General features: G+C 53.5%; 1 protein-coding gene across 2 annotated transcripts in view; it reads right to left on the bottom strand.

Annotated features, from left to right (window-relative positions):
- The window catches only part of WDR59 (WD repeat domain 59), a 77,745-nt gene that overhangs the window by 16,976 nt on the left and 36,439 nt on the right, over positions 1-24,330 (bottom strand). Inside the window, exons 12-19 of one of the 2 annotated variants that reach the window (XM_068166522.1) lie at positions 19,283-19,407; positions 18,340-18,504; positions 17,386-17,481; positions 14,592-14,748; positions 11,809-11,878; positions 10,916-11,069; positions 7,274-7,330; positions 855-988 (exon numbers count right to left, since the gene is read on the bottom strand). In XM_068166522.1, the coding sequence (XP_068022623.1) occupies positions 855-988; positions 7,274-7,330; positions 10,916-11,069; positions 11,809-11,878; positions 14,592-14,748; positions 17,386-17,481; positions 18,340-18,504; positions 19,283-19,407 (958 nt within the window). The remainder of the gene's footprint in view (positions 1-854; positions 989-7,273; positions 7,331-10,915; positions 11,070-11,808; positions 11,879-14,591; positions 14,749-17,385; positions 17,482-18,339; positions 18,505-19,282; positions 19,408-24,330) is intronic. The other variant, XM_068166523.1, reaches the window with a different exon arrangement.

Here is a 24,330-nt window from a genome sequence, read left to right on the forward strand (position 1 = left end):
AACCTCTTTCCTAACCTGAGGAGCCCAGAGCTGGACACAGGACTCAAGGTGTGGCCTAACCAGTGCTGAGCACAGGGCAGGATGAGCTCCCTGCTCCTGCTGGCCACACTGCTCCTGATGCAGGCCAGGATGCCCTTGGCCTTCTTGGCCCCCTGGGCACACTGCTGGCTCCTGTTCAGCCAGCTGTCAATCAGCACCCCCAGGTCCCTCTCTGTTTGGCTGCTCTCAGCCACTCTGCCCCCAGCCTGTAGCTCTGCCTGGGGTTGCTGTGGCCAAAGTGCAGCCCCTGGCACTTGGATGTGTTCAATCTCCTGCCCTTGGCCTCTGCCCATCTGCCCAGCCTGGCAAGGTCCCTCTGCAGAGCCCTTCTGCCCTCTCACTGACCAACATCTGCTCCCAGCTTGCTGTCAGCTGCAAACTTGCTGATGACTGACTCAATCCTCTCATCCAGATCATCAATGAAGATGTTAAAGAGGATGGGGCCCAGCACTGCTCCCTGGGGCACAGCACTGGTGCCTGGCTGCCAGCTGGCTGTGGCACCATTCACCACCACTCTCTGGGCTCAGCCTCCAGCCAGTTCCTCACCCAGCTCAGAGTGCTGGTGTCCCAGCCAGGGGCTGACAGCTTAGACAGCAATTTGCTGTGGGGGATGGCGTCAAAGGCCTTGCTGCAGTCCAGGTAGACCACATCCACAGCCTGCCCCACAGCCACCAGGCAGAGTTGGATGCCACACAAAAGCAGCGAGGCAAGAACAGAGGAGGAAGGTCAATAAACACACCAAGCTTTCAGGCCTGAAGCACAGCAATGCCCAAGACACCTGCCTCACTCAGGCAAGGCTGCCAGCCCACACTCACATGTAGAGCTCTCCCAGCAGCTTGTGGACAGGCAGCAAGCAGGAGATATCTTGGATGATGACCTTCCCAGCAGCTTTGATGGGGCGGTTGGTGGCGTCTGTCCCTTCCCGTTTGCTTTTCCACCTCCTTGATTTCTGCAGAACAAACAGCAGAGTGTCACCCAGCAGCAGGAGGAGGAAGAGGAGGAGAAGGAGGAGGAGGAGAGCAAGGTTTCCTGGGCCAGGGCACAAAGCACTAGGGTCAGGAATAATGCAAGCAGCACCCAAACCTGCCTTTCAGAAGGCCTGTGTGTGTTACCCTGGAAAACATCCACGACATGCCCAGGAGGAACAAGCATCCCCATCTGTAGGAAGTGAAAAGCAGGTCAAGGCAGCCAGCTCAAGGTCAAACTCACTCAAAAAGTTATTTTGTGAGTTCCCCTCACAAAAGCCAATAAGAGAACAAATCAGCCTGGGCAGGTTTGGCAGGAGGGTGGTTCAATTCTCACTGCAGGTCTGGGGACCTACTGCCCGACAGACCACCGCTGCCTTTAGCCAACAGCAGCACAGAGATGGGGGGGAGGCAGCTTCTGCTTGCTCTCTGCTTCAGGGCAAGCTGACAGCTCCAGCCTGTCTCTTCTGGGCTCCCTCAGTGTCTGAGTACACCCCTGTTTAATGCCAGGCCAGGGCTCCCACCTCCTGCTTTATCAAAAGCTTCCAACGAACAACTGGCAGCTGATAAAGCAGGGCCCAAGTCTTCCTAGCAAGGATCCTTAGCTACCATGCTCACAGCTGGCTCAGGACATCAGGTGGGGAGGAGGAGAAAGGAAAGGAACCAACACAAGGGAACAAAACCAAGAAGCCAAGATGATTCCCAAATACTCCCAGTAACACACACAGAAGCCACCTCAGTGCCAGAGTGCAGAAAGCTCCCCTGGATGCCTCAACCAGCGCTGAGTATTTGGTGGCATCTTGGCCTCTTCCAGCTCCTGGCTCTGGGAGGGCGAGGAGGAGGCTGAGAGGATGTGCAGCAGCACGACAGGGCAGGCAGAAGGCACTGGAGCTCTACGGAGGGAGGGAGGGAGCTCTCTCTGGCTGCTCTGCGGGAGGCTTGGCAATGCTGCTCCCCTGTGGTGTGCTCCCTCACTGACACCCGCAGCCCATGCTCCTGCACCAGCCTCTGCCGGACCTGCTGAGCTACGGACAGGCTCCCGAGGCACCCCTGCTGGGGCTCCTTACACCCCTGCCAGCAAAGCAGACCTCTGCTGATGGCTCCTCAGGGCACCAGAGCTCACACAGAGCAGACAATGGGGGCTCCTAAAGAGCAGGCTGGGCTCCAGGAAGGGCAGGATGTGGACCTGCAGAAGCAGGGTCACCTCTACTGTGGGTGTCCAGCCAGCTCTGGCGTGGCTGGGTGCCAAACTGCCTTTGACCATGACCATGCAATCCTATGAGAACCTGGGCAGCCTTATCACAGGCACAAAATGCCCTTAAACTAAAAGCCCTGACTTTTAAGAACTTAATTCCCCCTTCCCTGCCTGCCTGGCCCAAGGTTAGGCCTGTGTGCTGAGGAGCTTTTGCCATGCTGAGCGTACCACGGGAAGCAAAAAGAAGCAGAGAGTCAGAGATTGGCTTTGGTTGGACAAGACTTCTAAGATCATCAAGTCCAACCATTATCTAACTCTGTGTCAAAGTCTGGTGCTCCTGACATTGCTCTGGTGACCAAGGCTCAGGCCTTGGAGGAGCTGAAAGGGGATTTTTCCAGGGGTGCCCATGTGGCAGAGCACCAGCAGCTCTTCCATCATGGTTCTTCCACTGCTGCTCAGAGTGAAGAGGAGCAGAGTGTGTGTGCTGCCCAGTGTTCAGGACTATCTAAGGTCAGCTCTGGATCTCTTGCCATGGGGCAGGTTAAACCTCTTCTGACAACACCTTCTAGGTGTAGCTCCCCTTCCCATGCTGAAGGATGTAGGCTGTAAGACAGGGTCCCCAAACAATAGTGGCCCCTGCACCTCATTCCCTGTCAGGGCGACCAAGTGCTGTCCCCTAGGTGCAGTGAGGAGCTGCTGTTGCTGTTAAAATACTCCTTGAGCAAAGCCTGGGAGCCTCAGCACAACAACATGCCATCAGGGCATGAGCTCAGGCACTGTCCTGGCAGGGCTACCAGGCTTCTCTGGACAAAAGCTGTGTCTGAGCAGGTAGCTGAACTCAGGCTTGGAGACACAGAGCCACACTCTGCAGGTCTGTCCCCAAGGGATACCTAGAGCTGGGCAGGTAATTTGGAGAGCAACTTGCCACCTCCTGCCCATCTGTAAGCCAGCTGCCCCCAGGACTCACAGGCAACAGAGATTTCCCTCTGACTGAGGCAGCTTCTCTGCCCTGTCGTGGGGAAGAGAGTCAACCTGCTCCTGCCCTCTGCGAGAGCTTCCCCACAAGCATTTCAAAGAGCAGAAACATGGACAACACATCACTTTCCACAGGTCATCCAGCCACTTTTGGAGGAGAATGAGAACAAATGAGGGTGAGAATGGGGAAAAAAAAAAACCAAACAGAAGAAAAAAAAGATCCCATGGATGGTTTCCACTGCTTGCTGTCAGCATAGCACCAGACACATGAAGATGCTGCATGGATCAGAACCTCCTGAAAACTTGGGGCTCCCAACACAATGATCCTGTTCTCTTCCCCTTAGCCCTGGGACAAAAAAGGGAAGCCCTAATTCTGTGGGGTTCCCAGAGCAGAGGTGATGGCCATGTGCCCTGCCAGCACTACACTTCCATGCCACTGCCCCTTGAGCTGTGACAGAAGAAAACCCCAGAGCCACCTGCAAGAGTCACCATTCAAACTGCCTGGTGTTTGCTGTTCAGGTTTGCCTCAGCTACAGCAACACAGTGCTAGGAAAAAAAACCCCATCCTCTGATCAGAAACGTGGGAACCAGGGTGGTAAAGCCCATCACCACTGACAGCAGAAGCTCTCTTTTGAACCTAGTAATTGCTGGCATTAATTACAGGGGTAGCTCTCCATCAGGCAGTGCTTGAGCAGAGGGATTAGTGGAGGCAAGGAGAGCTCTAGCTGGGGTCTGGCTGGCCAAGCTCCACCACAAGGCTCCTCTCTCCCTTCTCCTTTGCCTCTTCTCCCAGGAGAAGCTTCCACTATGGTGTTAGCAGAAGATGTCATTGGGGTAGAATAGAAATGACATCTCTTTCTAGGGGCTGGAGCACAGGGCAGGAGGGGAAGCAGGGAACAGGAGGGTTGGGGCTGAAGCAGAAATCAACATGCGTGCACCAAGCTAACTACTGAGAGCTGAAGGTCAAACATCTTCTGCACTGCCCCCTGCCAGCATGTGTAGCTCTTTCTGCAGCCTACAGCCCTCAGCAAGGAGAACTGCATCTACCCTGCTGCTCCTGAGAGTTTAAGGAGAGGAAGGACAGAAAGAAAACAGCGACAGCGATGGCAAATTCAGACTCAGCAGCTCCTCGGAGCACCAGAAAGAAACCAGAGGGCTGATGACAATCATGGGGCTGGAGGTGACAGCAGGGGGAACAGCACTGAGTAATGACTAAAAAAAGCCAGCCTGCACCTGCACTACCATAACCCAAGGCTGCAGTGTGCTGCAATCTGAGGTGACAACGATGGCAGTAAAATGGGTTACATGTAGAAACAGATAGCCCAAGAATAAGCCACCAACTGCTTCGTAGCAACCACCATCATCGCTGCATACTCAGCAGAAGTTGTTACAAAATGCTGGGTGCCTGCTTGGAAAGGATGCCCACCAGCTGGGGGGGTGTGCCCTTGGATCCTGCTGGGGCAGGCAGAGCTGCCAGGAGCAGCCTGACATCGCTTCAGCCCTTCGTGCAAGCCCTTCGTGTAGGACCTGGTGTTAGTCGGGCAGAGGGGAAGGCTGCAGGTGGACAGGGAGCAGGCTTGACGTGGAGGTGAGGCTGCAAGGAGGCATTTCCAAAAGCCAAGGCTTAAACCAGCTCAAGGCTGGGTTCAAGCTGCTCCTAATGTTGTTCCCCCACCCCATCAACTTTCAAACCTGCTGCCTCCCTGTGGAAAACGATGCTCCTCTGCTCTGAGCTGCCTGCAGATCAACTCCCCCACGCAGGTCATGCAGCACTGCCTGCATTTGCTCCTCCAAAGAATCAACGTTTCACTACACTTCCACCATCTCCCACTCTACCAAGCACCTTCCACAAAGTGGGGGCTACAGAAACAAAACCTGAGGTGCTTTGGAATCAAGTGCCCCCCACCCAGGAGAAATACTTCTTTAGAGCTCCCATGAGCTGGCACCTGCCCTGAAGCAGAGGCATTTCTGAAGTGGAGGCAAGGCATGACCTAGAAAGGAGGAGGAATTCTTTCTTCTGCTAAACTTGCCAAGCTCTTGCTTCCTTGAGCACCATGAGCAATGCTGAGCTCTTCTTCCACAAGGAAAGCACTGGATCTGCACAATCATAGCATCACAGAATGGTCTGGCTTGGAAGGGACCTCCAAAGCTCATCCAGTCCAATCCCCTCTGCAGACAGCAAGGGCATCCTCCACTAGATCAGGTTGCCCAGAGCCAGTCCAGCCTCACCTTGAATATCTCCAGGCATGGGGCCACAACCACCTCCCTGGGCAACCTGTTCCAGTGCTCCACTACCCTCATGGTGCAGAACTTGTTCCTAACATTCAACCTAAATCTGCTCTGCTCTAGTTTGAAACCATTGCCCCTCGTGCTGTCCCTGCAGGCCTTTGCAAACAGTCTCTCTGCAGCCTTCTTGTAGCCCCCTTCAGGCACTGGAAGGTTGCTATTAGATCTCCTCAGAACCTTCTCTTCTCCAGGCTGAACACCCCCAGCTCCCTCAGCCTGTCCTTGTAGCAGAGGTGCTCCAACCCCCTGATCATTTTCGTGGCCCTCCTCTGGACCCACTCCATCAGGTCCAGGTCCTGTCTGTGTTGAGGGCACCAGACCTGGATGCAGCACTCCAGGTGAGGTCTCACCACAGCAAAGTGGCAGAATAATCCATAGGCCTCTCTGTCAGTCTTCACCTCAGATACTACTGCCCAGTTCTGAGAGCATCATTAGCCTCTTCCAAAGGTTATCCACAGACACAATCAACCCTCCAAGGCTTTCCCTAATCCAGGTGCCATCTTTAAGTGTAAATCAAACACAGCTGTAACTTCATCCCATCACTGCTTGCTCTTCCTTCCAAGCAAGCAGTGAGGGAATTAAAGTGCAACCCTTGGAGCACCACCCCAAAAGCTGGAATGTTCTTCCTTGCTTGGTTTTCTTTCCTTCAGCCTGTTCCTGATCCGAGGGAGAACTTAATTTCTTGCCTCCACTGCTCACATCTCTTTATTAGCTCTTTGTGAACAGCCTTGATGGAGTCAAATTAATTGCTTCTGCTTGCTTTCACCTCTTATTTGCTAGTCTAGCCCTAGAGCTTGTGGAGTTAGGAAGGCTTGATCCTATTATACCAAGTTAAACGAGGTGTCAGAGGATCCTGTTTTATTCCCTGCTGCCTTGTGAAGAGATAGCACAAAAGGACAGCAGCTGGGAGAAACCAGCTCCTCACAGAGACACCAGGAAAAACAGACCTGAAAAAAGATCATCTTGAAACTGAAATGGAGTTTGCTAAGCTTTGCCTGTGCTTGGCAGCTGAGTGATGGGAGAGTAATTGCTTCAGCAACGCTGATAGCATCAAGATGCTCACGTGGAGGATGTTCACACTCCGAGGGACGCGTGGACCTGATTAATGGCAACTGGCTGTCAAGGCAGGCTGGGAAAGGCAGGTGCCAGGAGCTGGGAGCACCTGCTTGGGTGGCTGGAAATGCAACCCCTCCAGCTATGGTGCAAGTCTAAGGGCTGGGAGAAGGTCACAAGCGAAGGAGAAATTCTACCCATTGCTCCAGGAAATAAAGACTCTCTGGTGCACTGCTCTGAGAAAAGGCAGCTCCTCAGCCAGATGACAGACCAGTGCCAGCAACTCAACCAGTGTGTTTCTTCCACAGCTCTTCAGTGATCCTCCTTCTCCAGCAGGGCTCTACCTTTTGCAGCCCTGAGGTGCTCCAATGTCAGCCTCATCTGGTGGGTGATGAGGCACCACAATCATGCAGCTCCTCTACAGTCCACCCTCTGTTTGAAGAGGTTGATCCTCCCTTACACTTCAAACTACCCCCTTGGCATCCTTTCCTGATGGCTAGGCCAGGCCAAACAGGCATGTTGTGGGTCAGTATTTGCACCCTTATTCCTCTCCACCAGTGGCACCCTGCAAACTAGTGTCCGTTCCTGCCCACCTATGCATGGAGGCACTCCTCCTGGAGCCCTCGGCCCTGGGGGGAGTGCGAGTCCCCCACCTCTGTGCAGGTTACTCAAAGGCAGGCAGGTGGCATTTTATTCTTGGGCCCTGGAGCAGAAGACAGGGTTATAGAATCAAGGACAGCATTAGCACAGGGCACAGTACCGGGAAGTCGTTAATTGCTTGTATGGACCAACGCCGCCGGGCAGAGCGAGGAGACATCTGCACGTGAGAACGTTTGAGCCCAGGAAAAGGGAAGAAAGACACCAAGAAAATTAAAGACAAAAGGTCAATCAACTCAAATGAAAAGTGCCCTGAACCAGCAGAGTCAAAGATCCCCTTCCCAGTGGTTCTGTTAAGGCAAGCAACAGTTGCAAGCCGCCATCCCCGCTGCCATCCGCACGCAGCCGGGCTGCACGGCGTCGCCTCCGGGCCTGGCACAGCAAAGAGCTGCTGGGGCTGAGCCCCACACCAGTCTCTGTGGAAGGTTTTGGCAGCCACAAACCCCAATTGAGTCTTCCCCGTGGACCTGGGTTACTGCAAGAAGCACTGAACTGCTTCATGTGAGCTCGAGCACAGAATGACTTGACAGCAGGGCATGGCAGCAGAGCACTGAATTGCTTCATGTGGCTGTGAATTGATAGCAGAGCAGAGGACAACACCCTGGTGTTGTCTCCTCATGCCAGGCTCCTGCTCTAACCAGTTTTACTCCTCTTGGCTGAAGAAGAAGGCAAGCAAAGTGCAAATTGCATCATTTCAAACCACATCTGTCCAGCACCATGGCAGAGAAACCTGCAGGAAGTGAAAACATAACCCTCCCTTGAACATCCAGCATCCTCCAGGACTCCATTCACTGGAACCTGCTGTAACTATTCTACTACATTGTAAACAATAAAAGCCACTTGTCCAGGGTGTCAGAAGGGATGGTAAAGACCCTGCTGCTTGGCAGGGCCACGTGGAAATTGTGATTATGGCTTGAGGAACTCATACAGGTTGTGTGAGCAATGGAATTCACTGATTGACTATGCAGAAGAGCTCCAAAGCAGGCAAAGAACTTGCAGGCACTTCACTGAGTACTCAACAGCATTATAGCAACACTAAATGGAGTCTCTGAAAGCACTCAGAGGTGCACTCACTTGAACAGAGAGTTTCTGTCAGGGTTCTGTAAGAGCCAGCACAATAAAAATGGTTATTTGTGTCATGTGCAATGTGGTTTATCTCCAGCTGATGATGGGCAGTCAGGATCGTCAGCCATGCCTTCAGCCTCTGCCTTCCCTTGTATCTCACTGCTGGGACAAGCCTGCAGTTAGGGAACCAAGAGGTGAGGCTGGCTGCAGGGCCCCACAGACATAAGACTTTGTGCTACAGGTTGCTCCTCCACCAAGAGAAGGAGGAAAGGGTTAGTTGGAGGCAATTTGGTACAGCGGAGAAGCAAAACTAAGCTCAGTCCCTACACAGAGACCTGCTCTCCTTGCTGCCAGCCTGCACCCCCATGGGCAGTGGGGTTGAGAGGTCTGCAACTAGGGGAGCACCAGGGGATATCCTGAAAAGCAGCAGTTTAGAGGCTCTGCCAAATTTTCTGATGAGAAGCATGAGGACACTGCTGTCCCCACTCCCATGCACAGCTCAGACAAGGCTGAGCTGCCCCCAGGCTCCCACTGGCCCAACCCTTTCTAACTGAGGGGGTGGGGAGGAAGAACAACACAGTTCTGCCACCTTCCTTAAGAGACACCCAGGTTTGAAATGCTGAGTGGGTTACCACAGCATGAATTCAGCTTTTCCTTTCTGCTGGTCACTATTCTTCAATGGGGTGGTTTTGAGGAGTGAAAAAACAGAGGGAGGAAGAAAGGAGGATGTGTGAATTGAAAGTGAGAAAGAGCTACCTCTGTGTGTCTCTATTTAAATGAGCACAGAGAGGCTTGGGGCCGGCTTTAGGTTCATCTTGGTTTCCTAAGGGGATCTCTGCTGGGTTCAGCAGCTCCTCTGCCTCGATGGGAGCATGACAGATTTCCTGTCTAGCAACAGGCAAATCTATTTCTCAGCTAGCAGGAGCACTGCCAGTGCTTGCCAGATGGGAGTTAAACACCTGGCTGGGGCTGACAAAACGCAGTTGTGAGGCTGGGGGTTATGCAACAGGGAGAGTTTAGCACATACCACTGCAGGGTTTATTTCATGCAAGACCCAAGCTGCAGAGCAAGGAGTTAAGGCTCAGTCTGGGCTTTTGAAAAGCCTCAATGTGAAATGACAGGGTTGGGGAGGGGTGGAAAAAGCCACTTTGATCTAACAGAGGCCACCACATCAGCTCCTGAAGAATCACCACAAGAAAAACCCTTTGCTGAAGAGAGAGAAATAAAATGTCTGGGGTTTTGCAGAACCATTTCATCTGCAAGAACATTTGAGCTAGCTCCCTGCTAGGGCCCTTCCACTTCTTCCAGCCCAGCCTGTGTGAGGAGACAGCTTGGCAGGGGGAAGGGAACACAGGATTTGCCCCTGGTTTTCAGCAGCCCTGGCTACACGCAGGCTTTGTCCTCTTGAGTTTTTCTTCCCCACCTCCTGACAAAACTCTTGTTGCCATCAATACACAAGGGCTGGGTGAGACAGGTCACATGAAATTGCACCAGGCTGCTCCCAGGTGTTATTTTTAGCCTTGTCTGTCATCTTAAGAGAGCTGAGTGCGAGAGACAAGCAGGCTGCAGAGGACAGAGGTAGCTCTTTAAATAAACTCTCCTGCAAAGACTAGAACAGGCTGTAATCCTTCTACCAGGCAGCACCAATTTCTCCTCTCATCCAAAAGAAGCAGGTAAGCAGGACACAGTCCCACAGAGGCTGACTGTCGTGGCCAGCACTGCTGGAAGAGCAAGACCTCTTTTTGGAGCACGGGAAGGGTGAGGGCTCAAGGCTCCTGGGACAGGAGATCCCAAACTCCACTGCAGCAGAGTGTAGAAAGCTCTCAGTTTTTCTTAGGGGCCTGGAAGCTCTCAGGATGGACAGTGGGCAAACTACTTGAATGTCCTCAATTCTCCAGGCTCTTGGTGGAAGCTTGCTGTGGATTTTTGCAAGCCATTTCACCTCCCTGCTGGAGCAGGGTTTGTTTCTGAGCAAGCTGCATGGCTGATTACTCCCTCAGCACCTGCTCCAGGCCCTCAGCTCCTTCAGAACTACCCTAGGGCCAACCCTACAATTACCAATGGGTCTTTCTCATCCATTATGCCCTGGCAGGAAGCAATCCCACGCTTCTCCACAGTCTTGCTTGTGAACAGCAATGACAGCAAGACCTAAACCAGAAGCAGGTGGACTGGAAGGTCTTTAGAGAATCATGTAGGAAAGGATTTGTGTTTGAAACAGTCCAAAAGGACACACAACCCTGAAAGAGACATCTGGAACAGAAACAACCCAAATACATCTCATAATCCAAGAGAGGTGGTCAGTAAGCTGCAGAGAGTCACAACCCTTTGCAGTTACATCCAGCAGGGAGCACAGAGAAAAGCAGAGTTGTCTGTGTGTACTTAGCTGGAGGCTACAACTTCTGAGGTGTGAGCTTTTTAACCCAATGCAAAGGGAGACAGTGGAATGTGCTGGAGGAAGCTGTGATGGTCAGTGCAGAGAGGTATCAAAACAAGCAGGTCAAATGCTAGAGAGGAGCAGTAAAGAAGTTACTCAGAGGAGATAAATCCACGGGGCATTTGTACATCGCTGCCTGGAAACAGATGCAATGCTCACAGCTGTATGAAGGGAATTGAGATCACCAAATAGGAGGTGTCAGCAAAGGTTTTGGGGGGTGGGTTTTGGTTTTGGGCTGGTACTTACCCTCTCTTTGTAGTAGAAGGAGCTAATGGAGACCTGCTCCTTCTCGCTGCGCGTGGGGCTGCCGCTGTACAGACGCAGGTTGCCTGGGGTCTCCGTGCGGATCTTCATCGGGGTGATGAGGCCACTGTGGTAGGCTGACAAAGCTGACAGGGACCTGGCAGCAAGAGAACCAGAGAATCATAGAAGCAACAAGGTTGGAAAAGACCTCAAAGATCATCAAGTCCAACCTGCCACCCAACGCCGCATGACTGCTAAACCATGGCGCCAAGGGCAACGTCCAATCCCCTCTTGAGCAGCTTGGTGACTCCACCACCTCCCTGGGCAGCACATTCCAGTGGCCAACAACTCTCTCTGGGAAGAACTTTCTCCTCACCTCCAGCCTAAACTTCCCCTGGCACAGCTTGAGACTGTGTCCTCTCGTTCTGGTGCTGGCTGCCTGGGAGAAGAGCCCAACCCCCACCTGGCTCCAACCCCCCTTCAGGGAGTTGGAGAGGGCAATGAGGTCACCCCTGAGCCTCCTCTTCTCCAGGCTAAGCAACCCCAGCTCCCTCAGCCTCTCCTCACAGGGCTGTGCTCCAGACCCCTCCCCAGCTTTGCTGCCCTTCTCTGGACACCTTCAAGTCTCTCAATGTCCTTCTTAAACTGAGGAGCCCAGAACTGGACACAGGACTCAAGGTGTGGCCTAACCAGCGCTGAGTCCAGGGGCACAATGACTTCCCTGCTCCTGCTGGCCACACTATTCCTGATGCAGGCTAGGATGCCATGCACCAAGAGAAGACACCTTCGAGGAGCTTTCCCCCACCAAACTGCTCTGCTGAGGGCCAGGGAGGTCTGGGAGCAGGCTCTCTGTGCTAACACCAGGGGCTGGTCCTTTCTGAGGGTCAGTCGCTCACCTGGGTGTGGGCTCCGTCGGGGACACTGCACGGTGCATGGTCATGGGTCTTGTGAAGTACACCAGATACCCTGGAGAGACAGGGCAAGGGCATGAAGATCATCCAGGAGTGCTTCACAAAAGGGCAACCTGGTAGCTAAAGAGCTGGGTGCCTGCCCACTCCCCTGAGTGCTTTCAACCTCCAAGCAGACAGACAATCTCATTCTCCCCCAATCCCCTCCCTGCAAACCCACAGGCAGAGCACCTCCTGTGGAGGTAACTGCCTCGAAAAGCACCAACTCAAGTGGCTTACAGAGGGCAGAGGAAAGACAGTAAATGAGCAAACACACACTCATGGTTTAAAAGTCTTCCTTAGAACTTGCCAAGTCCAGAGGCAAAGTGAGGTGATGTTTAGCTGTGCACGGAAACCACTGCAGCTTGCACCACTCTTCTCTCCCAAAGGTTAACCCCCAGCCACCTAAGGCCAAGCTCCACAGCACCCTCTCACAAGCCCTACCCTGTTTGTTACAGCATCTCAAGTGTCTTCAGCCACCCACTCCTGGAAAGAGTTTCAGGCCTCAGCAGGTTTGCACTGAGCTATTCAAGGCAGCTTTCTAAACATGCCCAAAGTGGGATGTGGTCAGGTCTGGAGGAGGCATGCTTGCATCTGAAACAGCTCAGTGAAACCTGGCAGCTCTCACTCACAACTTGGCCTGGTTTTTTAATGGTGGTGGTTGCACCGTGCCTTTCCTGGAAACCTGGGTGTGATTGTACCTCACAGCTCCTAGTTAGGAGAATCACAGGATGGTAGGGGTTGGAAGGGATCTCTGGAGAGCACTGGGGACAAGCTGCCTTGCCCAGGAAGGTTCACCTAAAGAAGCTTGCTGAGGAACAAGTCCAGGCAGGTTTTGAATGCCTCTAGAGATGGAGACTCCACTACCTCTCTGGGCAACCTGCTGCAGTGCTCCATCAGCTTTGAGTTAAAGAAGTTCCTCCTCATGTTGAGAAGGAACTTCTGATGTTCAGGTCTGCCCCCCTCACCCCTTGTCCTTGCCCACTGTTTCCCAACGACCTTGGGGAAGCTATTTTGGACAACAGGAAGGGTGCAGAATGACCAAAGAGCAACTAGAATACGGCTTCAGCAAGGGGGAAGCCCAATCCCAAATCACAGGAATTGTGTCAAGCCTGAGAGCTGGAATCTGCCCAGCAGGTTGGTGATGGCACTAAGCAAGGCAAACAGCTCTTCCCAGTCCTCTGGAAAAGACCTGTCCATGCCTTTGAGATGCCACAAGCCAAAAGGTCACCTCTTCAACCAGCCCTCTATTTCCAAACCCTAACACCCCACTACTTTTATCACCTCTCAGTTTACCACAACCTTTCTGCTTTAACACCGTTTGCCACGGCCTGGCAGCGACCAAAGCCTTGTGGAGGGGCATGAGCCACTCCCAAGACATGAGAAAGGACCCATAGAATAGAATAGAATAGACTAAACCAGGTTGGAAGAGACCTTCAAGATCATCAAGTCCAACCCATCAACCAATCCAACCCACCTAATCAACTCAACCATGGCACCAAGCACCCCATCAAGTCTCCTCCTGAACACCTCCAGGGATGGGGACTCCACCACCTCCCTGGGCAGCACATCCCAATGGGCAATCACTCTCTCTGTGTAGAACTTCCTCCTAACCTCCAGCCTAAACCTCCCCTGGCACAGCCTGGGACTGTGTCCTCTTGTTCTGGTACTGGGTGCCTGGGAGAAGATCTCAACCCCCACCTGGCTACAAACTCCCTTCAGGAAGTTGGAGAGAGCAAGAAGGTCTCCCCTGAGTCTCCTCCTCTCCAGGCTAAGCAACCCCAGCTCCCTCAGCCTCTCCTCACAGGGCTGTGCCCCAGACCCCTCCCCAGCTTTCTTGCCCTTCTCTGGACACCTTCCAGCAGCTCAACCTCTTTCCTAACCTGAGGAGCCCAGAACTGGACACAGGACTCAAGGGGTGGCCTGAGCAGTGCTGAGCACAGGGCAGGATGAGCTCCCTGCTCCTGCTGGCCACACTCTTCCTGATGCAGGCCAGGATGCCCTTGGCCTTCTTGGCCCCCTGGGCACACTGCTGGCTCCTGTTCAGCTGCTCTCCACCACTCCCCCCAGCTCCCTCTCTGCCTGGCTGCTCTCAGCCACTCTGCCCCCAGCCTGTAGCACTGCCTGGGGTTGCTGTGGCCAAAGTGCAGCCCCTGGCACTTGGATGTGTTCAATCTCCTGCCCTTGGCCTCTGCCCATCTGCCCAGCCTGGAAAGGTCCCTCTGCAGAGTCTCTCTACCCTCCAGCAGATCAACTCCTACCCCCAGCTTGCTGTCATGTCACCTGCAAATTTACTGCTGATGGGCTCCATCCCCTTCTCCAGATCATCAATGAAGATACTGATCAGGCTGGGGCCCAGCACTGCTCCCTGGGGCACACCACTGGTGCCTGGCTGCCAGCTGGCTGTGGCACCATTCACCACCACTCTCTGGGCTCAGCCTCCAGCCACTTCTTCACACAGCTCAGAGTGCTGCTGTCCCAGCCAGGGGCTGACAGCTTGGCCAGCAGTTTGCTGTGGGGGACAGTGTCAAAGGCCTTGCTGAGGTCCAGGCAGACCACATCCACAGCCTGCCCCACAGCCACCAGGCAGTGCCCTGATCAGAGAAGAAGCTCAGATTGCTCAGGCAGGACCTGCCCTTCCTGAATCCATGCTGGCTGGGCCTGAGCCCTTGGCCATCCTGTAAGTGCCTTTCCCCAGGGATCTGTTGGAACAGATCAGTGATGGGGCTCACCTGCACCACAGAACCTGGCTCCTGATGTCCGTGGAAATGGGATGTTGGAGTCCTGGTAGGAGCCATAGGCGTTGGAGACGCGGGCAAAGGTGGGCAGGGGAGGCGTAACGGAGTTGGACAGAGCGTAGGGGTTGCTGGATGTGCTGTCCTCTTGGTTCTGCAACAGAAGTTACCTGAGGTCACACTCCTGCTGCTGCAGGAAGGAAAGCAAGCTGCAGCACTGGGCAGCCTCGTGGGGGGTGCTCATCCTTGAGGCATGGATCCCTGCTGTGACTGGGAAGGCACTTCCAAGCACGTTCACCTCTGAGGAAAGGCCTCCTCTGGTTGCTTGTCCAGGGATTTCTCTCCCACCACAGCTGTGCTGAAACACAGAGCTTAACTTGGGGTGAAAGGGGAGAAAAACAACAGAAAACCTGCCCTGCAGAGTCTGGATGGGACTCTCAAGACAAGGAGCTGAGCTGCAACTGTGTCCTGAATGATGTGAGACAAAGGCTCCTTAAACAGAAACATCACACAGCTGGGAAGGGTCAAAGGCAGGTTGGAAGTCTTGGAGTGATGAGGTGTGAAATATTGGGGGAGCTCAGGCCTATCCAGCTGGAACTCCCAATCTTGGAACTGCCTTAGGACAAGAGGAAACAGCCTCAGGTTGCAGCAGGGGAGCTTTAGGTTGGACATTAAAAGGAACTTCCTCACTGGGAGGGTTGTCAAGGCCTGGAACAAGCTCCCCAGGGAGGTGGTTGAATGCTCATCCCCGGAGGTGTTCCAAAGAGGCAGAGATGTGGTGCTAAGGGCCAGGGTTTTATCAGCAGCCTTGGTAGAGTCAGAGAATGGTTGGGCTGGATGATCTTAAAGGGCTCTTCCAACTGCAACAATTTCCTAATTCTCTGCATTTTGGCAGAAATCTGCATTCATTTGGATAAAGACTGCTGCAGCTCATGTCTGAAGGGATTCTTCCCAGGCAGCAGCACTTGGCTTGAGTCAGCACACTTCCACCCCATGGAGCAAGCTCCCCCTCTTACAACACCAGGGCTGAAACCAAACAGAATGAAGCCCTTCCATGTGAAGACAAACAACAAAAAAAAGGCCTTTTTATTCATGATGGCTTGATGGCTGCACCCAGAGAGTGGCTGTCCACGGCTCCATGGCCCAGGGGAGGCCAGGGACAAGCAGAGTCCCTCAGGGATCAGTCCTGGGACCAGGCTTGTTCAACATCTTTGTGGGTGCCATGGGCAGTGGCACTGAGTGCACCCTCAGCAGGTTTGCTGATGACACCAAGCTGTGTGGTGCAGCAGACAGGCTGGAGGGAAGGGATCCATCCAGAGGGAGCTGGGCAGGCTGGAGAGGTGGGCACAAGCCAACCTCAGGAGGTTCAACAAGAGCAAGGGCAGGGTCCTGCAGCTGGGTGGAGGCAATCCCAGGCACAAATGCAGGCTGGGCAGTGACTGGCTGGAAAGCAGCCCTGAGGAGAGAGACTTGGGGGTGCTGGTGGACAAAAAGCTCAACATGAGCTCTCAGTGTGCACTTGCAGCCCAGAAAGCCAATCAGAGCCTGGGCTGCAGCAGAAGTGTGGCTAGCAGGTCGAGGGAGGTGATCCTCCCCCTCTACTCAGCCCTGGTGAGACCCCAGCTGGAGTACTGTGTCCAGTTCTGGAACCCCTATTGCAAGAGGGATGTGGAGGTGCTGGAAGGTGTCCAGAGCAGGGCCAGGAGGATGAGCAGAGGGCTGGAGCACCTCTCCTGTGAGGACAGACTGAAGGAGTTGGGGCTGTCCAGTCTGCAGAAGAGAAGGCTCCCAGGTGACCTCATTGTGGCCTTCCAGTATCTGAAGGGGGCCTACAGGAAGGCTGGGGAAGGACTTCTCAGGATCTCAGGTAGTGATAGGAGTAGGGGGAATGGAATGAAGCTGGAGGGTGGGGAGATTCAGGCTAGATGTGAGGAGGAAGTTCTTCCCCATGAGAGTGGTGAAACCCTGCAATGTGTTGTCCAGGGAGGTGGTCGAGGCCCCGTCCCTGGGGGTGTTTAAGGCCAGGCTGGCTGAGGCTCTGGGCAGCCTGATGTAGTGTGCGGTGTCCCTGCCCATGGCAGGGGGGTTGGAACTAGATGATCCCTTGTGGTCCCTTCCAACCCTGAATGAAACTATGAAACTATGATGAATAAACAAAAATCTCCCAGAAAGGAAATCTGAAGAGGCCTCTCCAACCCTCTCCTGCATGCTAAAAACAGTCACTCTGGGATGCTTCACCCACACATAGCCCCAATACCTGACACTGGGATGCTGAGTAGGCATCACAGATCTCTTGAACTAAGGGCACAGTGTGACTTGGATGTATCTGCAGCATCATCCCTGGGAAAAAAACCAAACCATGACCCTAGAATAGGATCTTTGAGTAGAACTAAGGAGGTTAAGTCATCTGCCTTTCAGAGAGGAATGAATGCATCCTCTTCTCTCTCAGATGACAACCATGCCCTGGCACTCAGTGAGATACACACAGTGCTGGGAAGCCAGCATGGACCCCCCCTAAGGTGCTCCAGCCCCCAAGCCACTGCTGCTAACTAACCCAAGTATCAGTGAGTTAAGAGTTCCCCAAAGCAGCAAACCTTCAGGCAGGACCAAAGCCACATCTAATCATCTGCTCCTTTCTTCATCATTAACCAGAGGTGCTTAATGGCCAGGCACAGGGAGGGGGTGTCTATTTACACATCTAATGAGCCTGGACTCTCTCTGCAGGCTCAGGAGTGTGGGAGGTGGGAGAAGAGAACAAAGTAGGGCAGAAAGCCCATGCAGCTCTCCGTACCACAACAGACTCCAGCCAAGAGACCAACTGACGCAGGCAGGGCTCCAGGCAGCTCTGGTTCCGCTTCACTTTCTGCAGGGAAGTGTCCTTCAGGATCTGCAAGAGGTACAACATGCAGCTGCAGTCCTGGATGCATCCACACTTGATTCACAGATTGGATTGGCTTGGAAGGGAGCATCAAAGGGCAACTGAGAGGGTTGGGGCTGTTCAGTCTGGAGAAGAGAAGGCTCCGAGGAGACCTTCTTGTGGCCTTCCAAGATCTGCAGGGGGCTGCAAGAAAAGCTGGGGAGGGACTTTGGAGGGTGTCAGGGAGGGACAGGACTGGAGGGGATGGGGCAAAAGGACAAATGGGGAGATTCAGATTGGATGTTAGGAAGAAGTTCTTCCTGAGGAGGGTGGTGAGACACTGGCCCAGGTTGCCCAGGGAGGTGGTGGAAGCCTCATCCCTGGAGGTTTTGAAGGCCAGGCTGGAGGTGGCTGTGAGCAACCTGCTGTGGTGTGAGGTGTCCCTGCCCATGGCAGGGGGGTTGGATCTGGCTGAGCCTCGAGGTCCCTTCCAATCCTAACAATTCTATGACCTTGTCCAAGCCTCCTGCAGTCAGCAGGGACACCTCACACTAGAGCAGGCTGGCCATGGCACTGTGGGACATGGTTTGATGGCCATGGTGGGGTTGGGTTGACTCAATGATCTCAGAGGGCTTTTCCAACCAAACCAATCCTATGATCCTGTGATACACATCACACTGGAGCTAAGCAGCAGTGAAGAACACATTTAACAAGCACCAGTGGAGAAAGGCAACTTCTGGGCAGCAAAGCCAACCAAAGCCTCACCCTAGGAGCTCCACAGCATGGATCTGTTGTATGTCTCCAGCAGGGTCAGGTGTTTTATTGTGTCCCTCGTCTACCCACCAAGTGCCCAGGTTCATAAAGCCACTGTAGGCTCCCCACACACACCTTCAGCAGCTTTGCCTTCATGGAAGCAGTGATTGAGGTGGGGTTGATGAACTGGAAGGAAGGTGCAGCATTGTTGGGATACTGGACTGGGAACATCACCAGCATCCTGACTCTGTGGTTGCCGCAGTGCACCGACACCGTACAGCTCCGACTCACCGCATCCATCTGTGTGAGGAAAAGGAATTGCTCTGCAGTTACAGCTCCAAGGACCTTCAAAACCCAAGAGTGGATTGAATTCATGCTGAAGGGCTGATTCCTCTGCACACCCCTAAGACAAAATCATGCTGTTTGTGGAGGCAGTGAGCTCGGGGAACAAGCAAACTGCCCCAGGCGGATGGGGACAGACTGGGCTCCACCAGCAGAGTGCTGTGGGGAGCTCTAGGCCCAGCACAGCAGTAACAGGCAGCATCTAAGATCTCAGAAAACTACATCAGGATCATGCCATGAGCTGTGAAACTACAGGGGTGGGAAAAGGAGACAAGCAGCAGCCCCAAGCCTCCCATTCCAGTCCAGTGCTCTGCCTCCTGCCAGCTCGGTCACGCTGTTTGGAGTGCAAGGGAGATGCCAGAACTGAGAGAGAAAGTGCAGGACAGAGAGGGCTCAGCAGATGGGGATCAGAAACAGCTGAAATGAGATCAGCTGCGTGTAGTGGAACAAGTCACTTTGCACTCTGCAGTCTAGGCAGGGAGGAAAATGCTGTCCAGCCTCCTTAGGCCCAGTGCCAGTGTACTTACTGTGCTGAAATACTTCCCTTACTCCCAAGCGTCAGGGATTATCCTCTTTCCTGCTACCCCTGGCCAAGAGGATCTTTCCAGCTCAAAATAAACCTTGTTTACAGACAGCAGTCACTGCAGCAAAGAAGGCTCCCCCCACCAAGCTCTGGTGGGCCACAGCCAGCCCACACCCCCCCTCCTAACAAGCCAGGCCAAAGGCAGCTCCTTACCTCTACGTTGACGTTTCGGATCTGCACGTTGATCAGGGAAAACTCCTGCTGCAGCGTTTGAGGCAGCCCCAGCTGGTCACTTTTCTTTCCCACCAGGGGGTCATTCAGGAAATCTTCTTTTAAGGCTGACAGCAAAGATGGAGAAGAGGATGGGACAAGCTGTAATGGACAGACTGCTTGGCACATGATGCCAGGAGGCAGCCGAGCCAGCTGGCTTCCCTCTGCTCTTCTGTGGCCTTTACCTGGCAAAGACCTTAGAGCTGGAGGGTCTCAGCTGGTGTTTGGAGGCAGGGTCCTGAGCCTTGCTCTTCAAAAACTCACACCTGTCTGCACACAGGTTTCCTAGGAAGGTTACAGAAGCTGCCTGTCCCCTGTACAGCCCTAAATAGGCTGTCTTTACTCAGCTGAGAGTCCTTCTCCAAAGGCACAAACAGCTGAACTGGAGCCCCTAGGTTCAGTGGGAAAGGACTCCTGGCGGACTTCTGCTCTTGGGGACTCACCTCCTAGCACTCTTGGCTTCCATGGAATGCTTCCAAAGCACAGGAAGGCTTTGGGAGACAGAAAGTGGTATTTCTAAGCCCCAGCAGAGGCTTCATTCATTTGTAGCAGCATTTAATGTTGCAAAGCACTCCAGTGCTTTCATGGTCTTTAAAACCTCATCTAAATGCTGGGTCTAGCTTTCCAGTTCCACCACCAACTGTCTTCAGGAAGACAGTAAGCCCTGAAAGCCAGAACTCCTCCAAACAGCCAGGCAAACACTGCAGGATATGGTTAGATAGCAAACTTGAGTGGGTTTCAGAAGAGCTGGTCACTGACTATGGCTGTGCCTGGCTTCTGCTTTGACTCTTGCTATGAAGCTCCAACCTGAAGAGAAGGCTCCAAGGAGACCTTCTTGTGGCCTTCCAGTACCTGAAGGGGGCTACAAGAAAGCTGGGGAGGGACTTTGCAGGGTGTTGGGTAGTGATAAGACTGGGGGGGAATGGATCCAAGCTAGAGGAGGGTAGGTTTAGATTAGACATTAGGAAGAAGTTCTTCCCCATGAGGGTGGTGAGAGACTGGCACAGGTTGCCCAGGGAGGTGGTGGAAGCCTCATCCCTGGAGGTTTTTAAGGCCAGGCTGGATGTGGCTCTGGGCAGCCTGCTCTAGTGTGAGGTGTCCCTGCCCATGGCAGGAGGGTTGGAACTCAATGATCCTCAGGGTCCCTTCCAACCCTGACAATTCAGTGATTCCATTAGGGCAGGGGCAGCTCCTGCTGAAGGGGATTTTGCTGGGGCATCACTTCCTGAAAGGACTAAATGTGTCTTCTGATGATGGCTCCAAGGACACCAGCCAAGTCCTAATTATCCAGCTGCCATCCTCATGCTCACAGTATCACAGAATCCCAGCACAATGGGGGATGGAAGGGACCTCAGGCAATCACCCACTCCACCCCTCCTGCTAAAGCAGGGCACCCACAGCAGCTTGCCCAGGATCACAATGGCCAGGGGGGGTTGGAATCTCTCCAGAGGAGACTCCACAACCTCTCTGGGCAGCCTGCTCCAGGCCTCCAGCAGCCCCACACCAAAGTTTTTTCCTCCTGTTCAGGTGGAACCTCCTGGGTTCCAGTTTGTGCCCACTGCCCCTTGTCTTGTCCCTGGGCACCACTGACGAGAGTCTGGCCCCATCCTCTTGCTCCCCTGCCCTTCAGCTACTGCTCAGCAGTGCTGTGTTGATTTTTGCAGACTATTCCTAGCAGAAACACAAACCCCTGTCCTTTTTTGATGAGAGTTTTCCTACAAGCTCCTGGCTTTGCTGCTGGGCCAAACCCCTCTGGCCTTAGTGCTGCCCAGTGGGGTTGCTGGACCTGGAGAGGTAGGATGCTTCACAACCCATCCCTGTTTGTCATTTCCTTGGAGTGCTCAGATACACACCACAAAAAGAGGCTGAACAAGGGATTAAAGGAAGATCAGTGGCTGTCAGGGAAGATAATTATTTCTAGCTTAAGACTTAGTGAAAAGCCACCTCTGGGCTTTCCAATAGGAGCAGCCTTCTCCTTTTGTCTTGTCCTCCCATTCCCTTCCAATTAGTTTCTAATCTCCCCCAAGCCCACATGTGTGTCTGGGTTCCTCAAGCTCCTTTCTAGGCAGCAGCCAGAGAGCTGTGAGCTGAAGCAGCAGCTGGTGGGCTTGCTGATTTATCTGCTCTTCAAAGATTCCCCCAAAAGGGCTTGACTAATAGAACACAGAGCCTTGGTCTGCAGCTGAAAAGCAGCCACCTCCAGGGTGAAACAGCAGCAGGCCACAATAGCTTTGAGGCTGGAAAGAACTCAGATTCCTACCTATGGACTTCCTCATGCATTGATCCTGCACTGGTGGCAAAACCTGCCCTGCTACAGAAAAGCCATTTTCATTCCCTTGGGCCACAAAGGAAACCTTCACCAAAGCCAGATCTGCTTCTGCTCCCCCCTGCCCAGAAACCACACAGGACATACTACAGGGGGTGGCCTCATCAGGGACAGTGAAAGAGTGAACCCTCCCCTGCTCTGAGGTGGAGCAGGAGAGGCTGTGCTGCTCATGGGGAGCACAGGTAAGCAGGGCTTGTTCCATCATAAAGTGAAAACTTCAGGCAGTCAGAGGTGCTGGCAACTTCTAGGAGCTTGGTCTGCTGCCAGATAGGACAAGTGGCACAGAGGAACTTCACTGGGCAGCAAAGCGCCAGTGAGGAAGAGATGTCTTCCCTAAGGGACATCACAGCTGGCTCCTCTGTTCCAAGCACAGATCTTAGACCTCTTCCTCCTCTCCTGTTTGTTTGCAAGTCAAAGGGAGAATCCAAGCACTTTCCTGCAAAGCCCTCCTCACATGGGGATCCATTGCAGCCCTCTGCTCCAAAACCCAGAAGGGAAGTGTGAACTTTGACACAAAGGCAAGGGAGCAGAGCAGCCAATTCTTCTTCCCTAGCTTCTCTCACATGCACATCACCACTAGCAGTCAATTCTTCTTCCCTAGCTTCTCTCACATGCACATCACCACTAGCAGTCAATTCTTCTTCCCCAGCTTTTCTCACATGCACATCACCACCATCTTCTGTTCACTGACACTCTTCAAACACTCTGAATGTTTAACCTGCCCAGAGCCTTAACCACACAAACCTTCTTTCCCATCCCTCCCTTGTATGCCTCCTGTTCCACAAGGCAAAACAAAGCTCTGTCTTAAAGCCCATCCACCCATCTGGGACTCAGAAGTTGGAGACACCATCCCTCCCCCTTCTGCTCTGCCAGCATTCAGCCACCTCTCATTTATACAGGAAGAACTCACAAGCTCTGTCCAGGAGACAAGACACAGAGTCACAGAATGTCAGGGGCTGGAAGGGACCTTGAAGGATCATCCAGTCCAACCCCCTTGCTGGAGCAGGAGCACCTAGAGCAGGGCACACAGGAACACAGCCAGCTGGGTCTTGAATATCTCCACACAGGGAGACTCCACAACCCCCCTGGGCAGCCTGGTCCAATGTTCTGTCACCCACACAGGGGGATAAAAGTTCTCCTCCTGTTTCCATGGAACTTCCTCTGCCTCAACTTCCACCACTGCCCCTTCTGCTGGCATTGGGCATCACCCAGCAGAGCCTGGCTCCAGCCTCTGGGCATCACCCTGCACAGCTTTAGCAAGAGCAATGAGGTCACCCTCAGGCTCCTGTGCTCTGAGCTAAAGAGCCCTCAGCTCCCTCAGGCTCTCCTCAGCAGGGAGATGTTTCACTGCCTTCAGCAGCTTTGTGGCTCTGTGCTGGACTCTGTCAAGCAGTTCCCTGAGGTCCTTCTTGAACTGAGGGGCCCAGAACTGGACACAAGATTCCAGATGCAGCTTCACCATGGCAGAGTAGAGGGGGAGGAGAACCTCTCTCAACCTCCTCACCACAGCCCTTCTAATCCACCCCGGGTTGCCCTTAGCCTTCCTGGTCACAAGAGCACCTTGCTGGCTCATGATCAACCTCCCATCCACCAGGACCCCCAGGTCCTTTTCCCCTTCACTGCTCTCCAACAGCTCAGTCTCCAACAGAGGCTCCAAGGGGTTGTTCTTTCCCAGGTGCAAGCCTCTCCCCTTGCCCTCGGTGAACTTCTTTCCATTTCTCCCTGCCCAGCTCTCCAGGCTCAGTCTGGTTGAATGGCAGCACAGCCCTCCTGTGTCAGCCACTGCTCCCAGTTTGGTGTCCTCAGCAAACTTGCTGGCAGTGCTCTCTGTGCCTTCATCCAGGCCACTGATGAACATACTGAATGATCCTGGTGCCAGGACTGACCCCTTCAGCATCTCCACGTTAGACCAATTCACACAGTGACCCCAGCAGAGAAGTGCTTAGGTACCAGGTGTGAGGTAAGCTGCTGGTGCCAGAGTGCCCTACCCACAGGCTCCCCTCTTCTGCTGGCTCCTCTCTCAGCTTGACCTGGAATTCTCTTCCTCAGAGCCAGAACTGACTTTCCAATTACCTTCTTTTTGGCAGGAAGCCACAACTATGACCTGAAGATGATGCAGTTAGCATACCACTAGTGACAGGGAAGAGCTCTGGTTTACAGGCAGAATGGAATGGAATGGAATGGAATGGAATGGAATGGAATGGAATGGAATAGAATAGAATAGAATAGAATAGAATAGAATAGGACTAAACCAGGTTGGAAGAGACCCTCAAGATCATGGAGTCCAACCTATCAACCAACACCATCTAATCAACTCAACCATGGCACCAAGCACCCCATCAAGTCTCCTCCTAAACACCTCCAGGGATGCTGACTCCACCACCTCCCCAGGCAGCACATCCCAATGGGCAATCACTCTCTCTGTGTAGAACTTCCTCCTAACCTCTAGCCTAACCCTCCCCTGGCACAGCTTGAGACTGTGTCCTCTTGTTCTGGTGCTGCTTGCCTGGGAGAAGAGACCAACCTCTGCCTGTTTGCAACCTCCCTTCAGGTAGTTGTAGAGAGCAATGAGGTCTCCCCTGAGCCTCCTCTTCTCCAGGCTAAGCAACCCCAGCTTCCTCACAGGGCTGTGTTCACCAACTTTGTTGCCCTTCTCTGGACTCAT

The sequence above is a fragment of the Melanerpes formicivorus genome, unplaced genomic scaffold (genome assembly GCF_026170545.1).
Source record: "Melanerpes formicivorus ecotype bairdi unplaced genomic scaffold, bMelFor1.0.p_v2 SCAF_102, whole genome shotgun sequence".
NCBI classification, from domain to species: Eukaryota; Metazoa; Chordata; class Aves; order Piciformes; family Picidae; genus Melanerpes; species Melanerpes formicivorus.